At 46.2% G+C, this 26,038-nt stretch overlaps 1 protein-coding gene across 1 annotated transcript in view; it reads right to left on the bottom strand.

Annotated features, from left to right (window-relative positions):
- Positions 1-4,224: 4,224 nt before the first annotated feature.
- Positions 4,225-26,038, bottom strand: part of EMP2 (epithelial membrane protein 2) — a 40,482-nt gene continuing 18,668 nt past the window's right edge. The window contains exons 2-5 of the mRNA XM_082857536.1: positions 16,481-16,615; positions 14,197-14,287; positions 9,924-10,070; positions 4,225-8,709 (exon numbers count right to left, since the gene is read on the bottom strand). Of these exons, the coding sequence (XP_082713662.1) occupies positions 8,522-8,709; positions 9,924-10,070; positions 14,197-14,287; positions 16,481-16,558 (504 nt within the window). The 5' untranslated portion in view covers positions 16,559-16,615 and the 3' untranslated portion in view covers positions 4,225-8,521. The remainder of the gene's footprint in view (positions 8,710-9,923; positions 10,071-14,196; positions 14,288-16,480; positions 16,616-26,038) is intronic.

Below are 26,038 nucleotides of genomic sequence, written 5' to 3'. Positions count from 1 at the left end.
GTCCTTCCTGCTCTCAGTCGTCCTGATACAGGTCTTAGCTTAAATGTCGTTTCATCAATGAGTCCGTCCCACATGGCCTGTTGCTCTCTTTACATGACAGTATTTCCTTCACAGATTATATCCCAACTTGTAATTTTATTTATCTTTTTTCTTGCCTATTGTCTGCTCCTCTCCCCCACTATAATGTAAGCTCTGTGAGCGCATGGGACTCTTCTGTCTGGTACATCTTTGTGTCTCTGGTGCCTAGCCCAATGTGTGGCACATAGTAGGTGCTCAACAAACATTGGGTGAAGGGGAGACCAATGGAGTAAGCATTACCCTGGTTTTGCAGACTAGAACACGAGGTTTAAAGAGTCTAAGTAGCTTACTCAAGCCTCTTGGCTCCTAATTGCAGAGTTGGATTGGAACTGTGGTTTACGCTGCCTCCCAGGGAGGGTTTGGTCGGTTGCAGAAGTCCTGGGTCACGGCCTTGGGTAGCGGCAAGAAAAGCAGCGATCAGAACAGAAAAAGGCAAATGAAAGCTCCTGGCCCCTGGGCAATGAGTCAGAAACCTCAGCTGCTTCTTTGTTTTTGTTTTTTTTTTTTGCGGTACGCGGGCCTCTCACTGTTGCGGCCTCTCCCGGACGCGCAGGCTCAGCGGCCATGGCTCACAGGCCCAGCCGCTCCACGGCATGTGGGATCTTCCCGGACTGGGGCACGAACCCGGGTCCCCTGCATCAGCAGGCGGACTCTCAACCATGGCGCCACCAGGGAAGCCCAATCATATCTCATTTTTAAAGTGGGTCACTAATGACAACGGATGCTAATCTCCAACTTACTCCAGAAATCTGAAATTTCAGAAAATCATAAATTTAGTTTTTCTTCTGAATAAATGTATTTATATAAAAAGAGTTGATTTAAGGAAAGTTGATTTAAGGAAAAATGTTCAGTGAATAATAGTGTAGTATGTACGTACATATGAGCAAAGAGCATGTGGATGGGTTATAGATCAATAAAGTTTGGGAAGCACTAGCTTGGCTGTGGGTCAGTAGGGAACTGGGCTTCTGATGGGATTCAGCAAGCATTGGCCTTTCTGTTTGCCCAGTATCTGAGTTTCCTTCCTTCGTTTGGGGCATTCCCTTCCTTCTGAGTCTCGGTGGGCTGCAGAACTTACCTCCCACTGTAGAAACTGAAGGTGCTTGCTAATCATTTCCCAGCCTCCTTTGCAGTAAAGCCATGGTCACGTGACCCAGCCTTCACCAATCAGATGCACCATGCCCGGCTCCGAATCTAAAGAAGTAGGGGTAGCACAGATGCTTTCCATAAGATCAAGTTCTTGGTGCAAGAACTTGGTGTCCTGTTGTGGTGACAGCAGTGGTTTCCTCAGCAAACTGTGCTCTGTGGGGGAGAAGGCTACCTGATTTCCTTTTAATGAATTCCTTTTCTATTTAAATCGACCAGTCGCTGTTGCTTGCAACTAAGAACCCTGATTTATACAGAATGTGTGGTCTACAAGCAACAGACAGGTGGCAGAGCAGAGGGCAGCTGTGACCCGCTTCCCATGCTGGGAAGCAGTGGCCCTGACATTGCTATTGCAAAACATTTGGTTTACACCAAGGTTTGGCAAACTTCTGTAAAGGGCCAGCTAGTAAATGTTTCATGCTTAGGTCATGTGGTCTCTTCTGCCGCTACTCAGCTCTGCCTTTGAAAGCAGCCTTGAACAATATGTAAATCAGTGGTTGTGGCTGTGTGCCAATAAAACTTTGTTTACAAAATCAGGTGGTGGGCTGGATTTGGCCCTTGGTCCATGGTTTAACCCTGGTTTAAACTGTCACCTGTTTTACACCAACCATGTACCCATGGATGTTGTAAGCATCAGAAAAACTTGTAGAAACACATCAGGATGTTGCCATGTTCAGCTTCTTAGAGCCTTGAGTAAGTTCCTACAAGAAAAAGTCAATCTTGGGTCAAAGATGGTCCATTTAACAACAAAAATGGAAGAAACATGGCTTTATTGAGACTCTTTCTGCCTGAAGCCTGCAATCTAAATTGGTGGAGAATCCATTGATTTGGAGATTTGCAGGGATAAGCAAGTCAAATTCTGAAGCAGGGGCTGGTAAACTTTATTTGTAAAGGGCCAGACTGTAAATATTTTAACTGTTACAGGCCACATAAGGTCTTTGTTGCATATTCTTCTTTGCATTTTTAAAAATAACTCTTAAAGAATGAAAAAGCATTCTTGGCTTGAGGGCCATAAAAAAGGCAGGGCTTTGGCTAGCAAGCCAGGAGTTTGCTAAGCCCTGCTCTAGACTAAGGATCCATGGTGTGGAGGCAAAAAGCTTAGCAAAGACATATGGGATGACAGGAAAAGATATACCAAATCCTCAAGCATTCTTCACCAGACAAAGGACCAGCCTGGGGACACAGCTTGGATCGAGGGCTTGAAGAGACAGAGTCATAAGAGAGAACAGACTTGTGGTTACCAAGGGAGAGGGGTGGGTGGGGGAGGGGTGGACTGGGAGTTTGGGATTAGCAGATGCAAATAGTATATATAGGATGGATAAACAACAAGGTGCTACCATGTAGCACATGGAACTATATGCAATACTCCGTGATAAATCATAACGGAAAAGAATATGAAAAGGAATGTATATATATGTATAACTAAATCATTTGCTGTACAGCAGGAATTAACACAACATTGTAAATCAACTATACTTCAATAAAATAGATTAAAAAGAAAAAGACTGGGAGGCAGGAATTCTCAGGCTCAAAGATGAGGTCCACCTCATTCATATAAGACTGTAAAGCAAAACCACCCTAATACACTGCTACTGGATTCCTGACTGTCAAAATTCGTGTGATAGTAAATGTTTGTTGTTTTAACCAAAAAAAAGTCCAGATAAGAGCTCTGGCTGGCTTGGCCTTCCATGGCTAAAGGAACCGAGAACCTCCTGTGACTAGCCAACACTGAGGTACTTCTGAGACCCTAGGCTTCATGCCCACAGGAAGGAGGGAAGGGCCTCCTCCCCAGCGCCCATCTTAGATACAACCCTGGAGGACTGCGGACTAGAGAGATCGTCCCTCTGAGTGGAACCAAGGGCCCTGCATTGACCAACCCCTGATCTTACTCCCGACCAGGGAAGGGAGTTCTTGGTGTTGGTACCCAGCACAGAATGTGGGCCACTGGGCATTGATGCTCATTCTGCTTATCCGTTTTCCGAAGGGGAACATTTATGGTAGGAATCCTGTTCCTTTTCCTCCATTCTATACTGGGTGCCTTTGGGAGTATATAACAACTTTTACTCATAGGTTGCTGGGCCATGAGGAGACACACTGGGCCTGATGAGAGGATATTAACACGTCACCAAGCGACCCTGGAGTGGTTGTGACTTCAGGGTGTGTACCTCCCAGGAAGGGGTTGGTTCATTTCATGAATGTATAAGAATTTTTAAACTTCTTATAAAGTTGTGCATGGATCTAGACAGCAAAGGGACGGACTTGAGCAGATAATTTGGTTGCCCAGCTCACAGTCAATCCCCTCTTTTCTTTCCTAATAGTGTGGTTCATAAGTCTATCCCTCACTGAAGGAATTTGACCCCCAGCTCGGAGGTCAATGCTAAGCATGGTAATTTAATTACCTCTGCCAGTGATTGGGTTAAGCATGAAAACTGGAATCCTCAAGCCAGTGACACCAGGGAGAGTTTGCTAAAGGGCTTCTGGGAAATCTCTTCTTGTTCCTAAAAAAACAACTAGAAAAAAGACAGATCCTTCTTACCTGATTAAACCAGGGGATGGATGGCAACATTTTCTACTAGCCAGAGAGTACTGAAGACTTTGCAGACCATGTGAATTGGGTGGTAACTCTGCCACTATAGCGTGAAGGCATCCATACACAGTATCTAAACAAACAGGCGTGCCTGTGTTCCAACAAAACCTTCTTTATGGACACTGACATTTCAATTGCATATAATTTTCATGTGTCACCAACTACTATTTTTCTTGTCACTTTTTTGGGGGGGAAATTGGGACTCAAATAGGCTAGATCAGAGCAGGGACTAAGTTTATCACGATGTACCTGACACCTAGCCCAGTGGTTATGCCATAATTTGTAAACAAATATTTGGAGAATAAGTATTTACAAAACCCTTGTGATGAATTGACCCCTTTATCATTATAAATATTTATGTACCCAACATCAGAGCGCCTGTATAAAGCCAATATTAATAGATGTGAAGGGAGAAATTAGACAGCAATACAGTAATAGTAGGGGACTTCCATACCCCACTTTCAACAATGGATAGATCATCTAGACAGAAAATCAATATGGAAACATTGGATTTGAGCTACACTTTAGAGCAAATGGACCTGACAGAACATTCCATCCCACAGCAGCAGAATACACTTTCTTCTCGAGTGTACATGGAACATTCTCCTGGATAAACCATATGTTACGCCACAAATATTTGGTGAATGAATGATAGGTTAATTTCCTGACTGGAAGACATATAAAATTGAGTGCTCTGGGGTGATCACTATCCAATTGCCACATGGAAAAAAAAACAGAAAATCTAGAAACACGAAGAATATGGACAGCAACCCCTGTGTGGAGACAAGGAAATGTGTGAGTTCCCGAGACAGAGACCTTTTACTACTTCGGGCATTCCTTAGGTTAAAATGAAAGCGCTCTCTCTCTCTGGTTGAATTTTCCTTCCTTCCTTCCTTCCTCTCCTTTTTTTTTTTCTGGAGAGTGCGCTATTACAATAGTCTCATTTTCATCATCACCAACCTCTTTAAAGCCAAAGTCTTATTAGATACAAACTGGAGAACAGAACCGGCTACATAACTTGCGGAGACCATCACAAAATGCAAATGTGGGGCTGTTTGTCCAAATATCATGAAGAGTTTTAAGACAGTGCTAGCAGATCATTAACCAAGCATGGGGCCCTTCAAGGTGTTGGCTCCTGTGCCACTGCCAGTCATTTGTCCAGGAAGCTGGCCCATGAAAGCAGCAGAGGGAGTGGGAAATCGTCCTATGGCCAATTGTCAGATATCCCTGGCTTACTGTAAAAGCCACATGTTATGATCTTGATGAGAAATCAAATGACCCCTTGCCACTCCAGACAGCAGCTTCTTCCTCTAGATACTGGCACCGCTGGGAACATTAGAGTCTGTTGCTCTGGGTAATTGGTTTTAAACTTTATTTTTCAATGTACAGTTTCAGATTATACAAAACATAGAAAATGGACTACTTTAAAGGCACATTAAGTAGAAAGTATCTAACTACCCTAAAATCACATTTGTCCCCCGACCAAGATTCAAACTTAACCTCTACGCCTTTCCCTAGCATCTCCCCATCACCACTGCCCCGCAATAGACAAAACTATCCAACTTGCTGTATTGTAAGTAACCTTTCAACTATTAGCAAGTTTAGTAATTCCCACCCAGGCAGATTTTAAATGATGCTACAGCTTCTATTCAAGCTACCGTGTTTAGTGTGCTTACGTATGGGCTTGGGGGTCTAGGTTTCTTCATCACCAGTGAATATAGAGCATCTTATGAATTCAGCCTGATTAGGGATGCGCACAGGCACACAACCCATGGCAGAGAATGTGTGGCAGGGTGGGGGCATGTCTCCAACTTCCCTGTATTCGAGTATGAACAACATTCACGCAGAGCAACCAATCAAGCATTCTCCAAACTCATTTGAACAGAGACCCGAAGTAATTTTAATGCAAGTAACAAAAATGAGTTAGTCTGTCTCCATCCATAGCCCCTCAAATGAACGAATTACAGTACTTTATAAAAATGTCCTAAATATGCAAACTACAGTTCCCTCCAATGCAGTTGTTACCAGTAATATATTTGGTCCTGATATTCGCTTCTTGGATGTCTTAGCTAATCGTCTTTGTTGTTGTCTGTGAATAACTGATCATAAGCACCAAGTGAGGGCTGAACCTACTGACGGGTAAGAAGGCTGGGTATTTTCTCGCTCATGCCATCCCCTTTCCCACCTCCCCAGGGCACGTCACACCACAGGGGGAAAGGCAGCACTCCTGTTTCGCAAAAAGCCCCGGCATCACAGAGGGATGTGGGCACTGAATGCTAAACAGTAGTGGAGACCAGCCAGGAAAATCCACGGGTCATTTCAGATACCCACTCCTGAAGCTTTGGGGGGATGGAAATTCATGCATTGCTTGGGGATAAGGCTTTCCAGATTTCTGGTTCTAAGGGGTTTTGTTCGTTTCCATTGTGACTACCAGGGAATTATAGAAAAGCCGCCTGAGCAGAAAGCTTGGGGCACTTAGAACCACCTTCCTCCACGAGGTATACATAGCATCCTGGCAACTCCAGGGGTGTGACCCGCACTCCTACCCAAAACAGGAGTAATGACAGTTTTCCACTGAGGCAAGAAGTGACCATTTGTCCTGCCTCTGGCCCCATGTCCCCCTGTACTCTGCTGGTGGCTTCTCTGTGGGAGGGGCCCTGTCTCAGGCCAGATGTCTGGATTCGCTTGCCCCTGTGTTTTCAGAGCCTTGCACAGTGCTTGGAACACAGTAAGCATTTAATATTCTGTTGAAGCCGAATGAATGAATGAGTGAATGGGTAGATGGAGAGAAAACCCAATCCTGCACTAAAGAGGTATCCACGGTGGCCCTAAACGACTCAAACCAGGCATTTCCCCAGCTCCACTGGAATTGCACTGAGGGCAAACCACTGCCCCACGTAGCAGAAGGTCATTTACATGGTGCCAGTGCTGACACGCGCAGACGGGTCCCAGGCACACCTCCCGGCAGCAGGCTCACGACACACAAGGGAAAAGACAGTGAGGTGCAAAGAGCTTCTCCCGTAGGCACTTCCCGAGGTCCCCGCGTTGCCACACACCTCACAGCACTGAGGACCAGCTCCCCAGAGCCCTACCCCTCAGTACAGTCTCTGAATCCCTGGCAGCACTTACCCAGACCCTAGCAGGCAGCATCCCCCGAGAGATGCCGTACCCACTGAAGTTTGAGAACCACGGCCATCTGGGACCCTCCCAGGGCTTCGTTTGCTGTCAGGACCCTGGGTCCCTCCAGGGAAGGAAGTGTTCTCCGGGTGTAACGCATACAGCACCGCCCCATCAGTGCCACCTTGTTCGGGCTGAGTGGAGTGAGATATTTAGGCTGATCTAAATCCTAAATGCTTTTAACAGGCAGGCACAGGGCAGGTTCCCTCCTGCCCACCCACGGGCCTCTCTTCTGAATCCTTGGTTGTGTTCTCTGCAGCCTTCACTGCTCTTTGTAATTCATTTTTCTAATTGGTTTTTAATCTGTCTCCTCTGCTAGACAATGAGCCCCACGAGGAGAGAGACTGTCTCGACATGGTTTCCCCTGTGCCTGGCATAAGCATCCCATCATTTATGTTGACGGATGAACGAAGGAATGGTGAACGGTCCTCTGAGGCTCCAGAAATGGGGGTTAGTAGAGGCCAGGCAGTCTTGAAGGCAGGCCAGGAAGAGAAGGAAAAGGCCTTCTGAATTCGGGTAGGGAGGAGGCTGCACCCCCATCCCAGGGTGTCTGGCTATCGGGATCAAGGCCTGGGACTGGAGTTTGGATGGTCCAGATGTGAGCAGCTGTGCAAGAGACAGTGAAGAATGAATAGCTGATGGAGGCCAAGGTTTGGGCCTCCAGTGGCGTCTAGACCCACCTCCCCATCTCGACATGATGAGATCTTTAACATTTGTGAGGCAGCTCTGCTCACCTGGCCCTGGGACCGTGGTCCTCAATCTTAAGGCACCTGAGCATCACCAAGGAGCTTGTTAGAAATGCAGGTTCCCCGGCCCCATCCCTGAAGACTGATTCTGTAGGTCTAGGGAGGGACCCTGATAGCCTGCATTTTACTAGGGGTCACATGCTGAGATTAGGGTGAGCCTAAATCTGAAACCCAGGTTAAAGCTCACCTTCCCTAAGGCAAGCAGGTGACTTTGTCAGCAAATCTGGGTGGCACTTTCTGGACCCAGCCCATTACAGGAGGGTCGGGGCTCTGGTCTGGATGTAGACAGAACACCAGGGGCTATACCTGTTTCTCATGTGGAACTTGGCTAAACATCTGAGGAGGTTTCCTCCCTTACCTGGACCCCCCTCACTCCACCTTCTACCACTAACACAGAGAGATTCAGGAAGAAAAGCTGAGGTGAGGGAGGCGCAGCGTAGCCCAAACCTAGGGGAAGATGTCCCCCGAGACCTGGCTTTCTTGGCCTCTTGTCACATCACATTACATCCCCATGGTTAAGAAAGATCCTGCTGAACACTTTTGGATTTGAGCATTGCTGGATTTTTGGCTTTGTTGTGTTGAGTCTTTCGGATGGGCAGGAGTTCTGAATTCCAGCCTTCATAGTCTATTCTCTGATCTCAAGAATGCAAAAATTCTTCTCTCCTTTTGGCTTTTAAAGGAAACAATGTGTTTGCTAGAAAAACCACAAAAAAAAAAAATTGATTATATACAAAACGGTTATCTGAACGTGGATTCTGTACTGCAGCGAAAGCGACCCAGCTCCTGGGCTCTATTTGCGCTTCCTCAGTATCAGGTACATGAGGCCGCTGATGAAGGTGAAAGCAAATGCCACCCAGGCCAGGATGAAGGAGTAGCCGTAGCTGCCGTCCGAGGTCAGGGCGTACAGTGTTGGGTTGTTCTTGTGAATGTCTTCGCGCCGGTCTGTATAAATGGAAGCTGCAATCATGACACACAGGCCTGTCGGAAGAAAGCCAAGGTCCAAATAAATCACGGACCACAGCACGCACCAGAGACCTGAGGGGACTACGGTCAGAGCTGAAGACAAACTTCAGTTTTTGTTATTAGTAGGTATTTATTTTAGTCTCTTGGAAAGATTACAACTAATATTTTGTAGCAGAATATTGCTGACTACCCTGTAGCCATTTTGCTTCCCATTCTTGCTAGCTGAACTCAATGCTGTTTGGGCAGCCAGCTACCCAGCCCAAAGGGTCATAATTGGTCCAAGCCATCGGTCAGCCGGGCAGGAAGTAGTCTGCTTCGCAGGCCACGTACGGTCTCTGTTGCAACTACTCAACTCTGCTGTCGCAGCATGAAAGCAGCTATGGATGATACACAAATGAGTAGGCGGGGCTGTGTTCCAATAACATTTTATTTGCAAAAACAGGCAGTGGGCCAGATTTGGCCCATGGGCCCTCGTCTGCCAACCCCTCTTGGCAATCCTGTTCCTGTTTACTTGCTATAGTTTATGGTTCCACGTGTCCCAGTTCTGGCCACAGAAAATCCTTCCGTGAAAAATATAATACCCTGAAAAGAGGGAGATGTGGGAGGAGAAAGCATTTTTTTTGTTGCTGTATTTTCCCTTGCTTACTGTTTTAGAAACTGTTAGGCCAGGATGAATGTCTGGAGCTGCAGCAGCCTTTTGGGGGCCATGAGGTCATCACTGACACTCTGAAGATGACAGCATGGAAGGATGGAAGGAGTGGGGCTTCTTGATGATGCTGCTGAGCTGCCAAAGCAACTCTGACACCTTCCACCTTTAAGCGATTTGTTATAGAAAAAAAGTAAAGGTTTTTGTGGCCACAGTCATTGCTAATTGGATTTTTCTCTTACTTGCAGCCAAAGGCATCCTCACTGAATCACCAACACTCACAGATATTAGTGGTAGGATGAGGTTAAGTACCCAGATTTTCCTTGGGGGACCTATGCTTCTCTCCTCTGTACCAAGACAGCAACGCCTACTTACCCTAGAGATCCCAGCTCAGGCTTTGTGTCTTCAGGACGCCTTTCTTGACCCCCTAACTAAATCTGAAGTCTGAAGTATAAAACATCCCACCATGGCACAGCTGCCAACCTCTCCTTTCCAAGTCCTCACCTGCCACACTCTTCCCAGCTTCTACTCATGATTGGCTGGGAAGAGAGTGTTTACTCCAGAAGTCCATCCTTTTACTTACATGACATGAGCTGGATGATGGAGGTTAAAACAAATCTCTCTCCCTGCTTGAGGCGGAAGAGCTGGAGCACGAAGATCAGAAAGGCAATGCAGCAGAGAATGGTGGACAGGATCATGGTGGCCTGGACCGCCTGCACCGTGGAGAATTCTGTGGGGAAAGGGCAAGAGCTCAGGACTGAGGACCACAGACCACCCGGGCCCCTGGGGTGCACAGTGACAGCTCCAGAGCAGGGATGATGGGAAGCAAAAGGGCACCAGGCTTTCATCTGTACAGAATGAGCACAAGGGCAGCCAAGGAGTCTTCCTGACACCCCCTCCCTCCAGTGTCCATTTGTGCAATTGACCAGATGATCTCCAACATCCTTATCTGGAAAATGGAGCAAGAACCACCCACTCTGCAGTCTTCCTGGTTTGGGTATTGCCCCAAGTGCCTGGCTCATGGTCAGGTTCTTTATTTAAAGTACAAATCCTCAGGTTCCAACCTGGCAGATTCTGGATCAAGAGGCTGGAATGGGATGGGTTGCGTCAGGATTGGGGGTCTGCACCGTATAAAGACCTCCAAAGGGATTCTTGGAGATACAGGGCTCACAGGGCTGAGGGACCTTCTGGAAGTGTTCTGTGGACACAAAATACCCTCTAAGAGGGTGAGCCTTGTGATTGTTATTTAGGAAAAGGGAAAGTGAGGGTTTTTTCAGATTAGACTTAGTGAATGGGGCATGAGAGCTTGGGGCTCAGCACCGGGAATTTTCAGCGAATAAAGGAGCTGGTCTTGGGTGGAGGGCACTGCGTGTGGGAAGGACACAGGTGAGGCTATGAAGGGGTCAAGTGCAGGGACTGGAGCCACCTGTGTGGGTCTCAGTTTCCTCACCTGTAAAATGGGGATAGTAATAGCTCCCACCTCATCAGTGGGGGAACAAGGAATGAACTCAACTATGTAAGGATTTCGGGCGGTGCTAGCAAAAAGGGAGTCCTGCGTAAGGGCTGGATGTTATCACCAGGATGCAGCTAAGACAGGTGAGGGAACAGTGCCCAAAGCCGCAGAGGAAAACCTAAGGACAAATCCTCTTTTTTTTGGTTGTTTTTCAATTTTACCTGAAACTGACTGGAGGGAAGCATGATTTGTAAGTACTTAATCCAACGTTTACAGCAATGGATCCTGGTCCACTGGATCTCTCAGAGAGCATCTAGCCCCCTCCCCATTCCCTACGGTGAGAACAGAAACCAGAGCCCCACCCCCCCCACCCCCACACATACACACCATATGATTTCATATGAAGCCCAAGAGTAGGAGAGAGAGAACCATGGTGACAGAAGTCAGAAACCCTGCTCCTTGGGAATGTTCTCTATCTTGCTTTGGATAATAGCTACATGGGTATATATATAATTGTCAAAACTTTGAACTGAGCCCTTAAGAAGTATGCATTTCCTTGTTTGTGAATTATAGCTCCATTAAAATAAAACCCTGCAGGCTACCCTGAGGTAAAAAAATCAGAATCTCTGGTGTTGGGATCAGACAAGAAGTGGGGCAGGGCATGTAAAGTCCCCCAGGGAATTCCAGCGTGGGGCCAAGGTTGTGACCCTCTGGCTTACAGCAGAGCTTCCCAACTTTGCCCGATCCCAGGAATCACCTAGGGGCTTCTTAAAATAGATTCCTGGGCCTCCTCCTCTGAGATTATGATACAGTCGTTCTGGGATGGGCACCAGGAATCTGTATTTTTAGCAAGTACCCCAGGTGATGGGGCAAATATGGAAAACGTGGCTGCTGCTGTAGACTGAATGTTTGTATCCCCCCCCAAATTCATATGTTGAAATCCTAACCCCCCAATGGGATGGTATTAGGAGGTGGGGGCCTTTGGGAGGTGATTAGGTCATGAGGGTGGAGCCTTCATTAATGGGATGAGTGCCCTTATAAGAGACACAATAACTTGTCTTGCTCTCTGCTCTCTGCATGGAGAGGACACAACAAGAAGGTGGCTGTGTGCAAACCAGGAAGGGAGGCCTCACCAGACGCTGGATCTGCTGGCACCTTGTGAGAAATAAGTATCTGCTGTTCAAGCCACCCCATCTATGCTATTGTCTTAGCAGCCCGAATGGACTAAGACAAAGGCTTTAAAGAAAAAGATGGATTCATTTTTTTTTAGAGCAGAGTTTCTCAAAGCTGGGGGGTGGGTGCAGCATGTACCACTGTCGGCTGATGAGATGAACGTAGGTGGAACCCAACCAGGTCACTGAACAACCAAACCTCACCTAAAGAGGAATGTTCCCTTTGCTCGTGTTTAAATTCATCCAAGGGCCCCCAAGGAGGAGGAGGAGCTCTACACCTGGTGCTTTTGCACTTTTGTAACACCTGCCAGTATCTGGGTGCCGGTGGTGGTTTTGGTTTTTAACCAGGAAAGAACCAGAAACAGATTCAAAGCCATCAAAAGGCAAGTGCATCTGTTCAGAATTTAATAACATCATTTGGTTTTCAATGTAGTTTTTTTTTTAATGTTTTCTTTCTTTTATGGTAAGTCATACCAGTGTATCACTTACAATAGGCAGATAAAGTTCCCTTTAAAATAAATTTACGTAGGGAAAAAGTGAACTGTTTTAAAGCAGGTGTTGGCATGGTTTTTCTGTAAAGGCCAGACAGTAAATATTCTAGGCTTTGTGGCCATACAGTCCCTTGTTCATTGTCTTATTTTTGGGGTTTTTTGCTTGTTTTTTTTTACAATGCTTTAAAAATATAAAAACCATTCTTAGCTCATTGGACTGAATCTGGCTGGTAGTTTGCCAGCTAGTTATTTTAAAGGAAAATAAGGGAATTCCCTGGTGGTCCAGTGGCTAGGACTCCGCGCTTCCACTGCTGGGGGCCCAGGTTCGACCCCTGGTCAGGGAACTAAGATTCTGCAAGCTGCGTGGCACAGCCAAAAAAAATTTTTTTTTTCAATTTAAAAAAATAAGCGGTAAGAAATGCACACAGGGGATGTTGTATGCAAACGACAGAAGCTTGGAGACATTGCCTCAGAGCACAGCCAGTGCTCCCAGCTGACCAGGCACCCTGGCAACGGTGGGGCTCCAACAGGGAAGAATTGCTGTTTCCAGGGTCAAGGGTTAGCACAGCAGAGAAACAGACCCAGAGGGGAGGTGGCGTGGATTGCATTATGTGTTTTAGAATGCAGGCTTCAGAGCTGGTCATGTCTAGACTGGAATCCTAACTCCGTCATTTACTCCTGACTTTGTGAACTTGGGTTTCTTCTCTGTGTCTCAGTTTCCCCATCTTAAAACAGGGCCAACAGTCCCTGCAGACAGGGACAGGAGATCACTTACATAAAGGACTTGGCCCAATGCCTCCCAGTAAACCTTCAATAAATGAAGCCTTCTATTGGTATTTTTGCTTTTATTATGAATGTTGACATTGTTATTGCTGGAAGAGCGAGACTTTAGGACCCAGTGATCAAGGTCCTTTGCTCTCTAAATAGGATTCCAGGAAAAAAACCATAAAAACAGGATGCTCGTTAAATTTGAAGATCAGGTAAACAAAAACAATTTTTTTAGTATAAGTATGTCCCATGTAATATTTGGAACATACTTATACTAAATTATTAGTTGTTTATGTGAGATATAAAATTTAACTGGGCATCCAGTATTTTATCAGGCACTGGGAGCCAAAATGCCTCTTCTATCAGTTCTACAACAGAAAACCAACCCATTCACTCCACAGTGGAGAGGGGTTGGCATGTTTTTCGGTGTTTTAGATTCTCTGTATTTGCAAAGCCCTTTTGTCTACTGTGGCTCCTGTACAGGGGCAGGCACTGCTGTCACCTGCGTGTACAGCTGACGCTATTGAGAGTCTGAGCACTCACGTGACCTGCCCAAGGTAAGGTCACACAGCTCTTAAAGGAGCCGGCTCTCAGGTTTCTGCCCATTAGGCTGCTCAGATGCAGGGAAGTAACACAGATGCCTCTGAGCCTATTTGGAGGTGTGGGGAGAAGATTCTAGATGAGGGCGGAAGCTGAGAAGGGGTGAGGGAGGGAAGCTCTGCTTGGCCAAGAAAGAGAGAAGACAAGGGTGGGGCCCAGCATTCCTGGAGTTGGTGCCCTCTGGCCTCTGGCTTCCCCACCCCCTCCTGTCCCCAGCTTATGCTGACCCCTGCTCAGCATGCCCTGAGCAGCAGCCAGGCCCCTCTCTGCACAGGCTGTGATGAAGGAGGGGTGAGGAGTCATACAACAGGGAAGCCTTTCTCCCGAGGGATCTTTTGTCACTCAGTGCTTTCCCAGCAGCTTCACACCCACCTTGAATGGAGTCATCGATTTCTGTACAATTTGTGTTGTTGACGCATACTCTCCAGATATCTGCAAAAAACTCCTCTCCTACCCACCAGGCCTGTAACACGAAATGGAAACACAGGGAAAGGCTGTTCGTTCATTATGAAAACACGGGCCCCTAATCAGGTGAGGCACAGGAGTAGATGAAAATTCGGGACCGGTGCTTCTCAACCTGAGGTGTGCACGCAGGTCACCCGGGGATCTGGTTAGAATGCGGATTCTGGTTCAAGGGGTCTGGGGTGGGGCCTGAGAGTCTGCATTTCTAACAGGCTCCCAGGTGATGCCCACTCCACTAGTCTGCTGAAAGGGAAGGTCCAGGCCCTCCCAGGACGTGGGTGAGGAGGTGAGGCTCAGCTGGTGGTGATAAGAGCAGCTGGTGGTGAATTCCAACAGAACTGCAGGGGCGATGCCAGAGGGGAGGCGGGAAAGGATGAGATCTAGCGGGGAGAACCTGTTTTGGATGAAATAATCAGACAAAAGGCTCTCCTGCTTTCCATCCACATGCTTCTGTTTCTCTCTGTGCTCCTGCTGCTCTTTGCCCCCAGATGGGCCTCCTTCTGCCTTCCGTCCACCCGAAGACTGGAATCTCCCGGCCCCCCCCATCCAGGCAACAGTCGGTCACTGAGCTCCCACTACGTGCCTAAGGGTAGTGCCAAGCGCGATTCCCAACTCACCGCGTGACTCACTGACTGGCAAAAATGCCCACCTGTGTCTTCTCAGTAAGGGCCATGGTAACAGAAACACCCACAGGATTAGCTGTTGCTGTGGCTGATGGCTTTTCTGCCCTTAATGTTAATCTATCCCTTTCACTATGTCTGGGACCTTTTCAGGATCCCAAGGACTAGATGAAAGCAATAGAAGAAGATTCTAAAAGAACATTCAAAACCACTTAGTTCACAGAGAGTGGGTCCTTTGGATAATGGTAGGTTCCCAGGACTTTAACTCACAGCATCAATGTGGTCCCTGCCCTGGCCACTCATGACAGCTCTTCCAGAACCTCCAGGAACCCAGACCCAGTCACTGCACTCCTTACAGGATCCTTACAGGAGTACAGCCAGGAGCCTCTGGAATGCTTCAAATCCCAGCTCTGCCACTTTCCTGCCATGTCAATTCCAGCAGGCTCCCTAAATGCCCTGAGGCCCAGTTTCCTCATCATAAAATAGTGCCAGGAGAGGACCTATCTTGTAGACCTGAGGGGAGGATTAGATGAGATGATGCACATGAAAGGGCCGAGCATAGGTGCTGCCAGAGTTAGTACTCCCTAAGTGACAGGTGTTGTCCTGGTCCATGTTGCTGTTATTTCGATGATTAATTGACAGGAGTCTATATGCAGCCAGACTGGATGGTTGCTTGTAGGTGCACTTTTTGGATTTCTGAGCAGACTTTCTGACTCTAAATGTCTCCACAGTCTGAAACCATCAGGATTGAAGCCAGGCCTTTGGATCAGGGTGTGGGCCATAGGGCATCTCTGGTAAAAAGCTTCATTTCCTGCCAGGAGGGATGTTAATCTATGCCCGTAGGTTATTTATCAAATGCTATACGGCTGTGAGCTGGACACTCAAGGAAAGAACGAAATTTATCATGGGCTCATGGGCAGAATGGGGAAAGTTCCAAGCATGAGCTCTGCCGGGAAGGGCATGGCCAGGTGGGCTGGCAACAAGGGATCCTGTCAGTAAGGAGATGTCAGAGACAGGAGGGGGCAAAGATCACCTGGGATGGGTCATCTGGGAGATCTAGGGCAATGGTCCTCAACCAAGGGTGAGTTTGCCTCCCACGGGACACTTGGCAATATCTGAAGACATTTTGGGGCATTACAGCTAGGGGCTAGAGTGCTGCTGGCATCACGTGGGTAGAGACCGGGGATATTGCTAAACATCCTACGATGTGCTAAACATCCACAAAAAGAGTGATCCAGCCCGAAGTGACAACCGTGCCACGGTTAAGAAAATGACCTGCAGAGAGCTGAAGTTAAGCCACATCCTCAAAGGGCTTCCTACGGCCAAGTCATCTTGCCAGGCTCTGTGGGGGACTCAGGGATGAGAGGACCAAGGTCCCTGCCCGGCCAGACACATGCGATGCTTCGAACCACCACACTTAGGCCGAGAGTCCTCGGGCCCAGGCTGAGGAGACGGGTGTGCTTTGTAGGGAGGTTGACTCCAAATTATAATCACCTTGGGGGAGTTCTCAATCCTACTTCTACTGACTCTAGGATCCAGAGGTTCTGGGACGGTCAAAAGGAAAGGGAACTTACATTGTCGATGGTGGCAATGAAGAGCAACGCCGCAGACGTGATGTGGAAGATGATGATGAAAGCCAGAAGCACCAACATTTTCACGGGGCACGGTGGCGCACGGAGTAGTAGCGTTTAAAGCCCAGAGGAGATGCGCTAAAGAGGGTGAAAGAAATTCAAATTTGTCAGTGACAAAGCACTAGGAAAATGAAAAATAAGCAACTTTTCATGGGGTTTTAGAAAATCTTAAACAGCTCTTCCCATCTTTCATTTGCCTAGAGACTTTACTGGACAAAGTCTGGCAGGAGAAGCTCTTCTCTGTTGCATCCGGACGCCAGATATTCTTGTGGAGGAGGAGGGGTGAGGACCAATTAAAATCCCTACTTTAGAAAAGCACTGCAATTCTTCGAAGCAGCACACCGCGGGCACCAGGGCAGGAAAGAGTAGCTAGCTCTGTGTGTGCTAAAATGCTGTTCCAGATCCCCCACCCACCAGGCAATGCCATGGGGATTTCACAGCACCAGAGTAAGCTCACTGTCTGAGTATTCATTATCACAGTCCCTGCTGCCCTGCTGCGTAACAAAGCAAAAGTGATCAAATAGGAAAATATTTCCTAATGATCTGACCATTTATAAAATTAATCCCAATGTAAGTTGGTGCAGCCACTATGGAAAACAGTACGGAGGTTCCTGAAAAAACTAAAAATAGAATTGCCATATGACCCAGCAATCCCAGCCCTGGGCATATAGCCACAGAAAAGTATAATTTGAAAAGATACATGCACCCCAATGTTCAGAGCAGCACTGTTCACAATAGCCAAGACATAGAATCAACCTAAATGTCCATTGACAGATGAACGGATAAAGAAGTTGTGGTATATATGTATACATAATGGAATGCTACTCAGCCATAAAAAAGAATGAAATAATGCCATTTGCAGCAACATGGATGGACCTAGAGATTATCATACTGAGTGAAGTAAGTCAAAGACAAATATCATATGATATCACTTAATGTGGAATCTAAAATATGATACAAATGAATTTATTTACAAAACAGAAAGACTCACAGACACAGAAAACAAACCTATGGTTACCAAAGGGGAAAGAGGGTGGGAGAGGGATAAATTAGGAGTTTGAGATTAGCAGATACAAGCTACTATATATAAAATAGATAAACAACAAGGTATAGCACAGGGAACTACATTCATTATCCTGTAATAAACCATAGTGGAAAAGAATATGAAAAAGAAAATATATGTATATGTGTGTATATATATATATACATAACTGAATCACTTTGCTGTACACTAGAAACTAGCGCAACACTGTAAATCAACTATACTTCAATTAAAAATTTAAAAATTAATCCCCACTCAAACACCCTCAATATCTAACCCCATCTGAATGACATCCAACCACAAAAGGCAAACACAATGTGTGGCCGACAGCCGCAGTTTCATTTTCCTCTCTCTGCACATGAAAAGACTGCATTTCTCAGCCTCGCCTGCAGTTAGGTCGGAGCCTTGTGACTAATTCTGGCCAATGGGCTGTAAGCAACATTGGCTTATGTCATTTCCAGGCTGAAGCAGTTCCGGGCTGAAGAGCAGGCGTGAGTTCTCCATGCTCCGTCTCCTTAATGAAGTAGTTGGGATGGTGGAGCCGTGATATGTTGAAGCCTCACACTTTGGACAGATATTGTGATTGGGAAATAAGCCTTTGGATGTTAAACCACTGAGATTCCAGGGTAAGCTTTTTTTTACTATGGTTGGACCGTCTTAATCATAGAAAACAGAAAGCGATAACAAAGTGACATTGGAAATCTTGCAAAAGAACTAGGGTTATATCAGGTTGATGAAAGTGACACTGAAGAACCGGTCAAAAGGCACCGAAGGGGTTAACACATGAAGACTTGTCCAAGCTGAACTAGTTAACAATAAAAGAGGAAAAAAAATAAACTTGAATGATGTAGAAGAAGAAAAAGGAGAAGGAGGAGTGGAAGGAGAAGGAGGAGTGAAAGAAGAAGGAGGAGGAGAAGAAGAAGAGGAAGAAAGCAAAGAAAGCAAGCATTCAAAAGAATGCTTTGAATATCGAAGGATAAACAGCGACACTTGGGAAAACTGATGAAGTCTTTGAACATTTTTGCAAAAATGACCATCGTCTTGGTCAAATGACACGCAAACGTCAAGCAAAAATGTCACATCAGGGGCTCCCCTGGTGGCGCAGTGGTTGAGAGTCCACCTGCCAATGCAGGGGACACGGGTTCGTGCCCCGGTCCGGGAGGATCCCACATGCCGCGGAGCGGCTGGGCCCGTGAGCCATGGCCGCTGAGCCTGCGCGTCCGGAGCCTGTGCTCCGCAACGGGAGGGGCCACAGCAGTGAGAGGCCCGCGTACCGCAAAAAAAAAAAAAAAAAAAAAGTCACATCAACAAATCCTGTTGGACGAGTGAATGCTACTAACTCCCCAAATCAACACTTGATTCATTCTTCTTTCATTCCAATAATTTGTGACCAGTTACTATTACTAAAATTTTGTGTAACATAAAATTTTTAGTTTCACTTTTAAAAACCAAATCAGACCTTGTTTTCGCTATTGATGGTAACATTACAGCACCAGTTTTAAGTGGATTGATTTTATTTGTTAACAGTCTCTTTCTCTCCCTCCAAATGCTCCACCCCCCCACACACATTTTTTCTGAACCATTTGAGTAAGTTGCCTCAGCCATAATTCACGTCTAAATATTTCTGTGTGCGTCTCTGAAAAACAAGGACACTCCCGTACATAACCACAGCATGATAATCACAAAAATCTCACATTTTACAATATTTTATCTCACCTACAGTCCATATTCAAATTTCTCCAATAATCTCAGTAACGGCCTTAGCTATGTTTTTGGTCCGGGACAAATCCAAGATAACGCACTGCATTTTGTTATCACATCATATTAGATTCTAATCTAATCTAATCTAATCTAGAATGGTTCCTTAGCCTTACTTGGCCTTTCCTGGCATTGATATTATGTAAGAGTACTGACCATTTATTTTGTAGAAAGTCCCTCCATTTGTTTAATGCTTCCTAACAATTAGATTCAGGGTATGATTTCGTGGCAAGAATACTCCATACTCACGTGTCCTTAGTGTGTCCCACCAGGGGGCATAGGATGTCAGGTTGTCCATTATTGGTGATGTTAACTTTGATTAAGGGGTTAAGGTTCACCAGATTTCTCCATTGTGCATTTTTCCTTTGTAATTAAAAAGTAATCTCTGGGGAGGTATTTTTTAGTGTGATAAAATGCACATAATTTTAAAATGTACTACTAATGACAGTTAGTACTTTCACAATGTTGTACGTCCATCCCCACTATCTAGTTCCAGAACACTTCCTCACCTTGAAAGGAAACCTTGTACTCATTAAGCAGGCACTCCCCATTCCTCTCTCCACTGGCCCCTGGCAACCACTAATCTGCTTTCCTTCTATGGATTTGCGTATTCTGGACATTTCATAGAAACGGAATGACACAAGATTTGTCCTTTTGTGTCTGCCTTCTTTTATTCAGCAGTGTTTTCAAGGTTCAGCACATGTAGGGAGATATTTTGAGATGATGTAAAGATCTAATCTCTCATCAAAATGTCACCCCAATAGTTTGAGCATCCACTGGTATTTCTGAAATAGAATAATTTAAAATCGACTTTTTGGACAAATACCATATGATACCACTTATATGTGGAATCCAAAATAAGACACAAATGAACATATCTACGAAAAAGAAACAGACTCACAGATATAGAGAACAGACTTGTGGTTGCCAAGGGGCGTGGTGGGGAACGGTAGGACTGGGAGTATGGGATTAGCAGATGCAAACTATTATGTATAGAATGGATAAACAACAAGGTCCTGCTGTATAGCACAGGGAACTATATTCAATATCCTGTGATAAACCATAATGGAAAAGAAAATGAAAAAGAATATATGTATACGTATGTATAACTGAATCACTTTGCTGTAACAGCAGAAATTCACACAGCATTGTAAATCAACTATACTTCAATAATTTTTTTTAAAAAAGAATAAAATAGCCTTTTTCTGATACCAACTCTCCCACTTAGAGAGCTGCACTGCACAAAACCCTCCAAACCCTCCACCCTTTCTCTGACCAGGCTCACTCCCACTCGTGGGACGCATTATTCCCTCGTGAGACTGAACAAGGCTCGTGAGCTCACACAGGGGCCCCTCTTTGAGACCCAGGACTCATTAACAATGAGCCAGGAGCCATGTGGCTTCAGAGTGACTCAGCCTGGGCGGTCCCAGCCGCAATTCTGCGCATCATTTGGAAGAACCCAGTGAATCAGCTCACAGAGTCTCCCAATTCTTTTAAAAAGGACAAATTCCCCTTTGTTTAGGTCTGCGTCATTCTTAGCTGCCATGCCATGCTGCCTCCAAATAGATGCGTTTCTGACCCTCACAAAAAAAAGGTGCATTACCACACTGAATGCCACGTTACTCTAATATCAGCTGGAATGCCAAAGCGCTAGCATCACAGGCAGTGCCAATAACTACAGGGTGATAATAGCTTTACATATTGTCCAGCTCAGATGACACAGATACGTAAGGACACATAACTAAAACTTTCTAGGAAAGGAAAGAAAGGCTTTAACTAACGCTTTCCTAAAGTGTGGAATTCAAATGTTATAAGGCATGATTTTGGATGGTGCATTGATATGGCATTAAATAACAGTGAACCACTGAACAGTGAACCACGTAGTAAGAAAGTCCCCATTCTAATCCTTCCAAGTCCATCAAGGAAAAAGACCCTGGGGTGCTAGACTGTCTCTAACACTTAGCAATTTTCTTTCAAACCAAAAGAAAAAGCAGAACTCTGGATGGGTCACAGTGCGTAGCCAGAATTTAACAACGCTGTTTAGATTTTATTATATTTCTTTTTGAGGTTCTTTCTTTTTATAAGAAGTAATAACATTTATAGTAGTGATAGAAAGTCGCCTTTTAAAACAACTTTATTGAAGTTTTAAAAGTCATTTAAGAAAAACATTATGTAAATAAAAGGGCAGGTGGTCTTCAATGTCAGCAAAAATCCTGACGGTGGTTCTCAAATACCTAGCGTCTGTGATTCCAGCTGGAATTCTGCTGGAATTCTGCTGGAATGAAACACTGCTTTCACACCTGGGAGTGATTCCAGTTGGAATTCCAGACATTAGAAATAAACCCCTGGAGAGAAAAGAGTAAGTTTTTACGAGAGGTCAAGTAAGGTCTTGAGCTCAGTGTAAGAGAAAAGTCTAGAGGCATACAAGGGTGGCTGTGGCTTGATTTGAACCATTAGGAGTCCAGGAAAATTAGGGAAAACAGACATGTCACCTACTTAGTACTCTCCCATGTTGGTGTCTGGAATTCAGATCCCCAGTGAAAAACAAAATGAGGTAAATCAGCGACAGAACTTTCAGACCTAAGGCATTGCTCGTAACCTCACCAGAGGGTTTGGAGTCAATTATTCACAAATACAGAAGACCTCATGAACTTTTTTTTTTTTTTGCGGTACGCGGGCCCCTCACTGTTGTGGCCTCTCCCATTGCGGAGCACAGGCTCCGGACGCGCAGGCTCAGCGGCCATGGCTCACGGGCCCAGCCGCTCTGCAGCATGTGGGATCTTCCCGCACCGGGGCACGAACCCGTGTCCCCTGCATCGGCAGGCGGACTCTCAACCACTGCGCCACCAGGGAAGCCCCCCCATGAACTTTTTTAAGAGACTAAAAATGATCCTCTACCCTTGCATCTCTATACCGAAAGAAGTTCCCCTTCATCACTATCCCTGACTCACTCTTCAAGTTCCTGTCCTTTAAGTGACCCACTCTTCCCAGTTTCCTGTGCGTTTTTCCAGAAACACTTGTTAGGTGGGAACACTTACTCCACACTCTCCAGGTTTCCACGTGGAGGGAGCTGCCCCACGGTAACACTCCTGGCCTCAGGTCCCGCCCCTCACTCACTCCTTTGATCCTGACTGGAGGGTGCATCAGTGTCCACTTTCTGGATTGGTGGAGCTCAACCACTGAGAGGCCACCTTGCGGCGCTTTTTCTTTGTCCTTCCCCACACCTCCTCCCTAGACAGCGAGTGGGTGTGCCTGTCCCCCAGAGCCCCAATTTCCCTTGGCTTAGGGGTCCAGGGGTGTGGAGCTAAGAGCCCATCCTCCAACCCAGCTTTTCTCACTTGATAATCTCTCTAGAGATCATTCTTTTCCAGCGTCTCTAGAGGTCATTCTTTTCCAGCATCTGGATCCACCTCATTCTTGCAATGGTTGCCTGGTGTTCGGTTGGGTGGCTATGCCACGATCTACTCCACTAGTTCCCCACTGATGGCCATTTAGGGCGCTTCCAGACTTTTTGCTACTCCAAACTACACTGCAGTGAACATCCTTGCACTTATTTCTTTGCATGCTTGTGTTAGTATTTCTGAGGGGCAGATTCCAAGAAGTAGAGGTGCTGGGTCAAAGGATAAGTACATTTAATTTATTTTACTTTTAATTTTTCAATTCAATTCACACTTAATTTACTGCAAGGCATAAACTGGACACTGTTAGTGCTGTGCCAGCCTTGATCTTCAGAGGGTTTGCAAAGGGTATAAAGTACTGGACCAACTGTCATGTATGGACTGGCTAGGTAGACAAGCCTTGATGTCATGTTTTCTGAGTTAATAACATCCCTTAGTTCCCCCAGAAGTATAATTCTGGCCTATACAGACTAGCCTCTGTCATCCCCGTGGCTCTTCCCAGCGGTGCTCTCTCCTTCCCATGTTTTCTCCTGCACTGGGACTCTGTGGACCCTCTCTGGAGATACTGAAGAACAGACAGCTCCCTGGGCTATAGATGTTGGATGAATGCCAGCCCAACAAACCCAGGGTGGCATCAAATTCCTCTTTGCCATTCACAGAAATTTCTTTTCCCTTCCAAAAATGTCATACTGAATGCTGATCCCTTTCGTCTCCCCTTTTCCTTGTGGGCTCCAGCGCTCTGCCAGCCAGGTCTGGTCTCAGTTCCTTGGAGCTGAGCTTCTGGGAGCACCCTGTCCCTTCCACCCTCAGCTGGCTCTCTCGCGCTGTCCAGGTCTCAACTCAAGCATCCCCTCCTCAGAGAAGCGGCCCTGATCACCCAGTAGCCACGCCCCTCCGGTACTGTGTATCCCATCAGTATCTGTCCCATCCCCCTGGCTTATTTTCTTTGGAAGATTTTCACTGTCAGAAAGCATCTTATTTGTTCACTTGATTGTTATCCAGTCCCCCTCTTTCTCTGCTGTGCTGGGTGCACAGAAAGCTATTTGCTGTCATTTCTAGTTCTAGGAATGCAGAACTATAAAGGCTCTGGGAAAACTCAAAGCCCTGATTGTCCAGAGGCAGGAACTGAGGCCAGAAAGGGCCATGACACGCTCAGATCCCACAGCAAAGCAGGAGCAAGAGAAGGACTAGGGGGTCTCCTGGCCCCCACTCCAATTGCCCTTTTGACCTCAGTGGGAGACCCCTCCCAGGGTGCACAGCAATCTTTCAATACTCAACAACCATTTCCCAAAAGCCTCTGTCACTTTCAAGCACAACTTTCACCGAGCAGTCCGAATCGCGTTGTGTTTCCTTTGCTGATTTCTTCAGGGGCTGAGCAGGACATTCTGAGAGGCCGCCTGGGTTGGGGTGTTGCCCTGTCTGAAGGTGGGAGACTGCACTAGATGAGCTTTAAAGTTCCTGTCTAGAAATCCAAGTCTTATGATTTGCAGAACTTCTCTTTTAAAAATATGATTTGATCTACATAATACATGCGATGATTAAGAAAAAAGAAGGTTGGGCTTCCCTGGTGGTGCAGTGGTTGAGAGTCGGCCTGTCGATTCAGGGGACAAGGTTTCCTGCCCCGGTCCGGGAAGATCCCACATGCCACAGAGCGGCTGGGCCCGTGAGCCATGGCCACTGAGCCTGCGCGTCCAGAGCCTGTGCTCCGCAACGGGAGAGGCCACAACAGTGAGAGGCCCGCGTACCGCAAAAAAAAAAAAAAAAAAAAAAAAAAGGAAAGAAAAAGAAAAAAGAAGGTAATAGAATCAAAGGCATATGATGAAAACCACAGCCTCTGCCCTACAGTCCTGATCCCCAGAAGCGATCTCTTTTAACACTTTCAGTTGTTTATTTTCCCCATAGTTCCATATGTCCAAACAATATTCATATATTTCTCTTTCCTGATTCATCTATTATAAACATTACTGACTTCCTGCCTAAGGAAGAGCTTCTTTCACCATCATCACTGTCCATCTTCCTACTCCCACCGTCCCAATATAGGCTTATCACACATCGATAATTCTCATTTACGCTATGACCATGGAAATGTTGCACACTGCAGGGCCAAATAGTGTACTATGATTGCACTTTTTTCTTAAAAACTCTTCTCTTCCCTAGCATTACTAATTGTCTTTTCTCTGCTCTCTCTGTGGCTCTGTCTATTTCCCCCATTTCTTCAGTTCTTTCCAAACTTCTTGTCACTCCAGGACTTCTACTGCAGAACCCCAGATGCAAAGCAATGCACAGTTTCAGTCGCAAGCCTGTAATTAGACTCCTCCTTTGCAGTGTACTGTCTCAAGCCAGTCCCTCTCTTCTAACTCTGCCCTCCCCTGCTCTCTGCCAGGCGCAGCCTCAGCAACTGCTGCTGTCACAGGACAAGCAAGACAAATATTCTTCAGGCAAGACCAGCAAATCTGCCCCTAACTGTGACCAGGGCACAGGATGCCAGCATAACCTCGAGACAGGTAGGAGACAAAGCAGATCCCTGGGGAGGGGCTGTGCTCAGAGGGGGTCATCCCACAAGAAAGGAGACTCCTCGTGATTAAAGGTCGAGTTGCAGTTTACACAGCGTATCTTGTGTTGGATCTTCATGTCAACCCTGTGAAGCTGGCAGGGCAAGGTATCATTATCCCCATTTTACAGATGAAAAACTGAGGCTCACAGAGACATCACATGATTTGCCAAAGTTCACAGAGCTGGGACTCTAACCTCTGGTTTCCCAACTCCAAATCCAGGACATTTTTATACTACCCACTTTCCTGCTCCCATGCTTAGAGCCTAATGAAAATCAGGCGAGAGGGCACAGGCAGCATCAAGGCATGCTTCGCCTTTGGCTGGATTTCCCTCAAGCTTTGCACCAGGCAGGGGGGATTTGGGAAGGCAGCGTCTCTCTGCCCTGGCCATTAGCTAAAGTTGAGATATGACTGGGCTAATTAAGAGAGGACTTCATTAAAATCTATGCTTTAGTCATCATTTGTACTAAAAATAGAATTTCTTGCATTTCTAATCCTATTAGCTCACCGGCCCAGCTGAAGCATGTGTTGTCTTTACTGATCTACTCTGAGATTGGTTTGGACTTTGGGTAGAGTTTTTCCTTGATCACTAAAAGGATTTATTCAGACACAGTAGAATGGACTCAGTTCTGTTTTCTAAATTTATCACAATGCACCCCCTTTTCACCCAGAAACTCAGGTGGATCTCGCCACTCTAATTTAGGTGCATTGTAGGAATCGTGGTAAAGCATTTTCAGACCGAAGGCCTAAA

The sequence above is a fragment of the Leucopleurus acutus genome (assembly GCF_964270905.1).
Source record: "Leucopleurus acutus genome assembly, chromosome: 16".
Lineage (NCBI taxonomy): Eukaryota > Metazoa > Chordata > Mammalia > Artiodactyla > Delphinidae > Leucopleurus > Leucopleurus acutus.
This window is presented reverse-complemented; position numbering and strand designations above follow the sequence as displayed.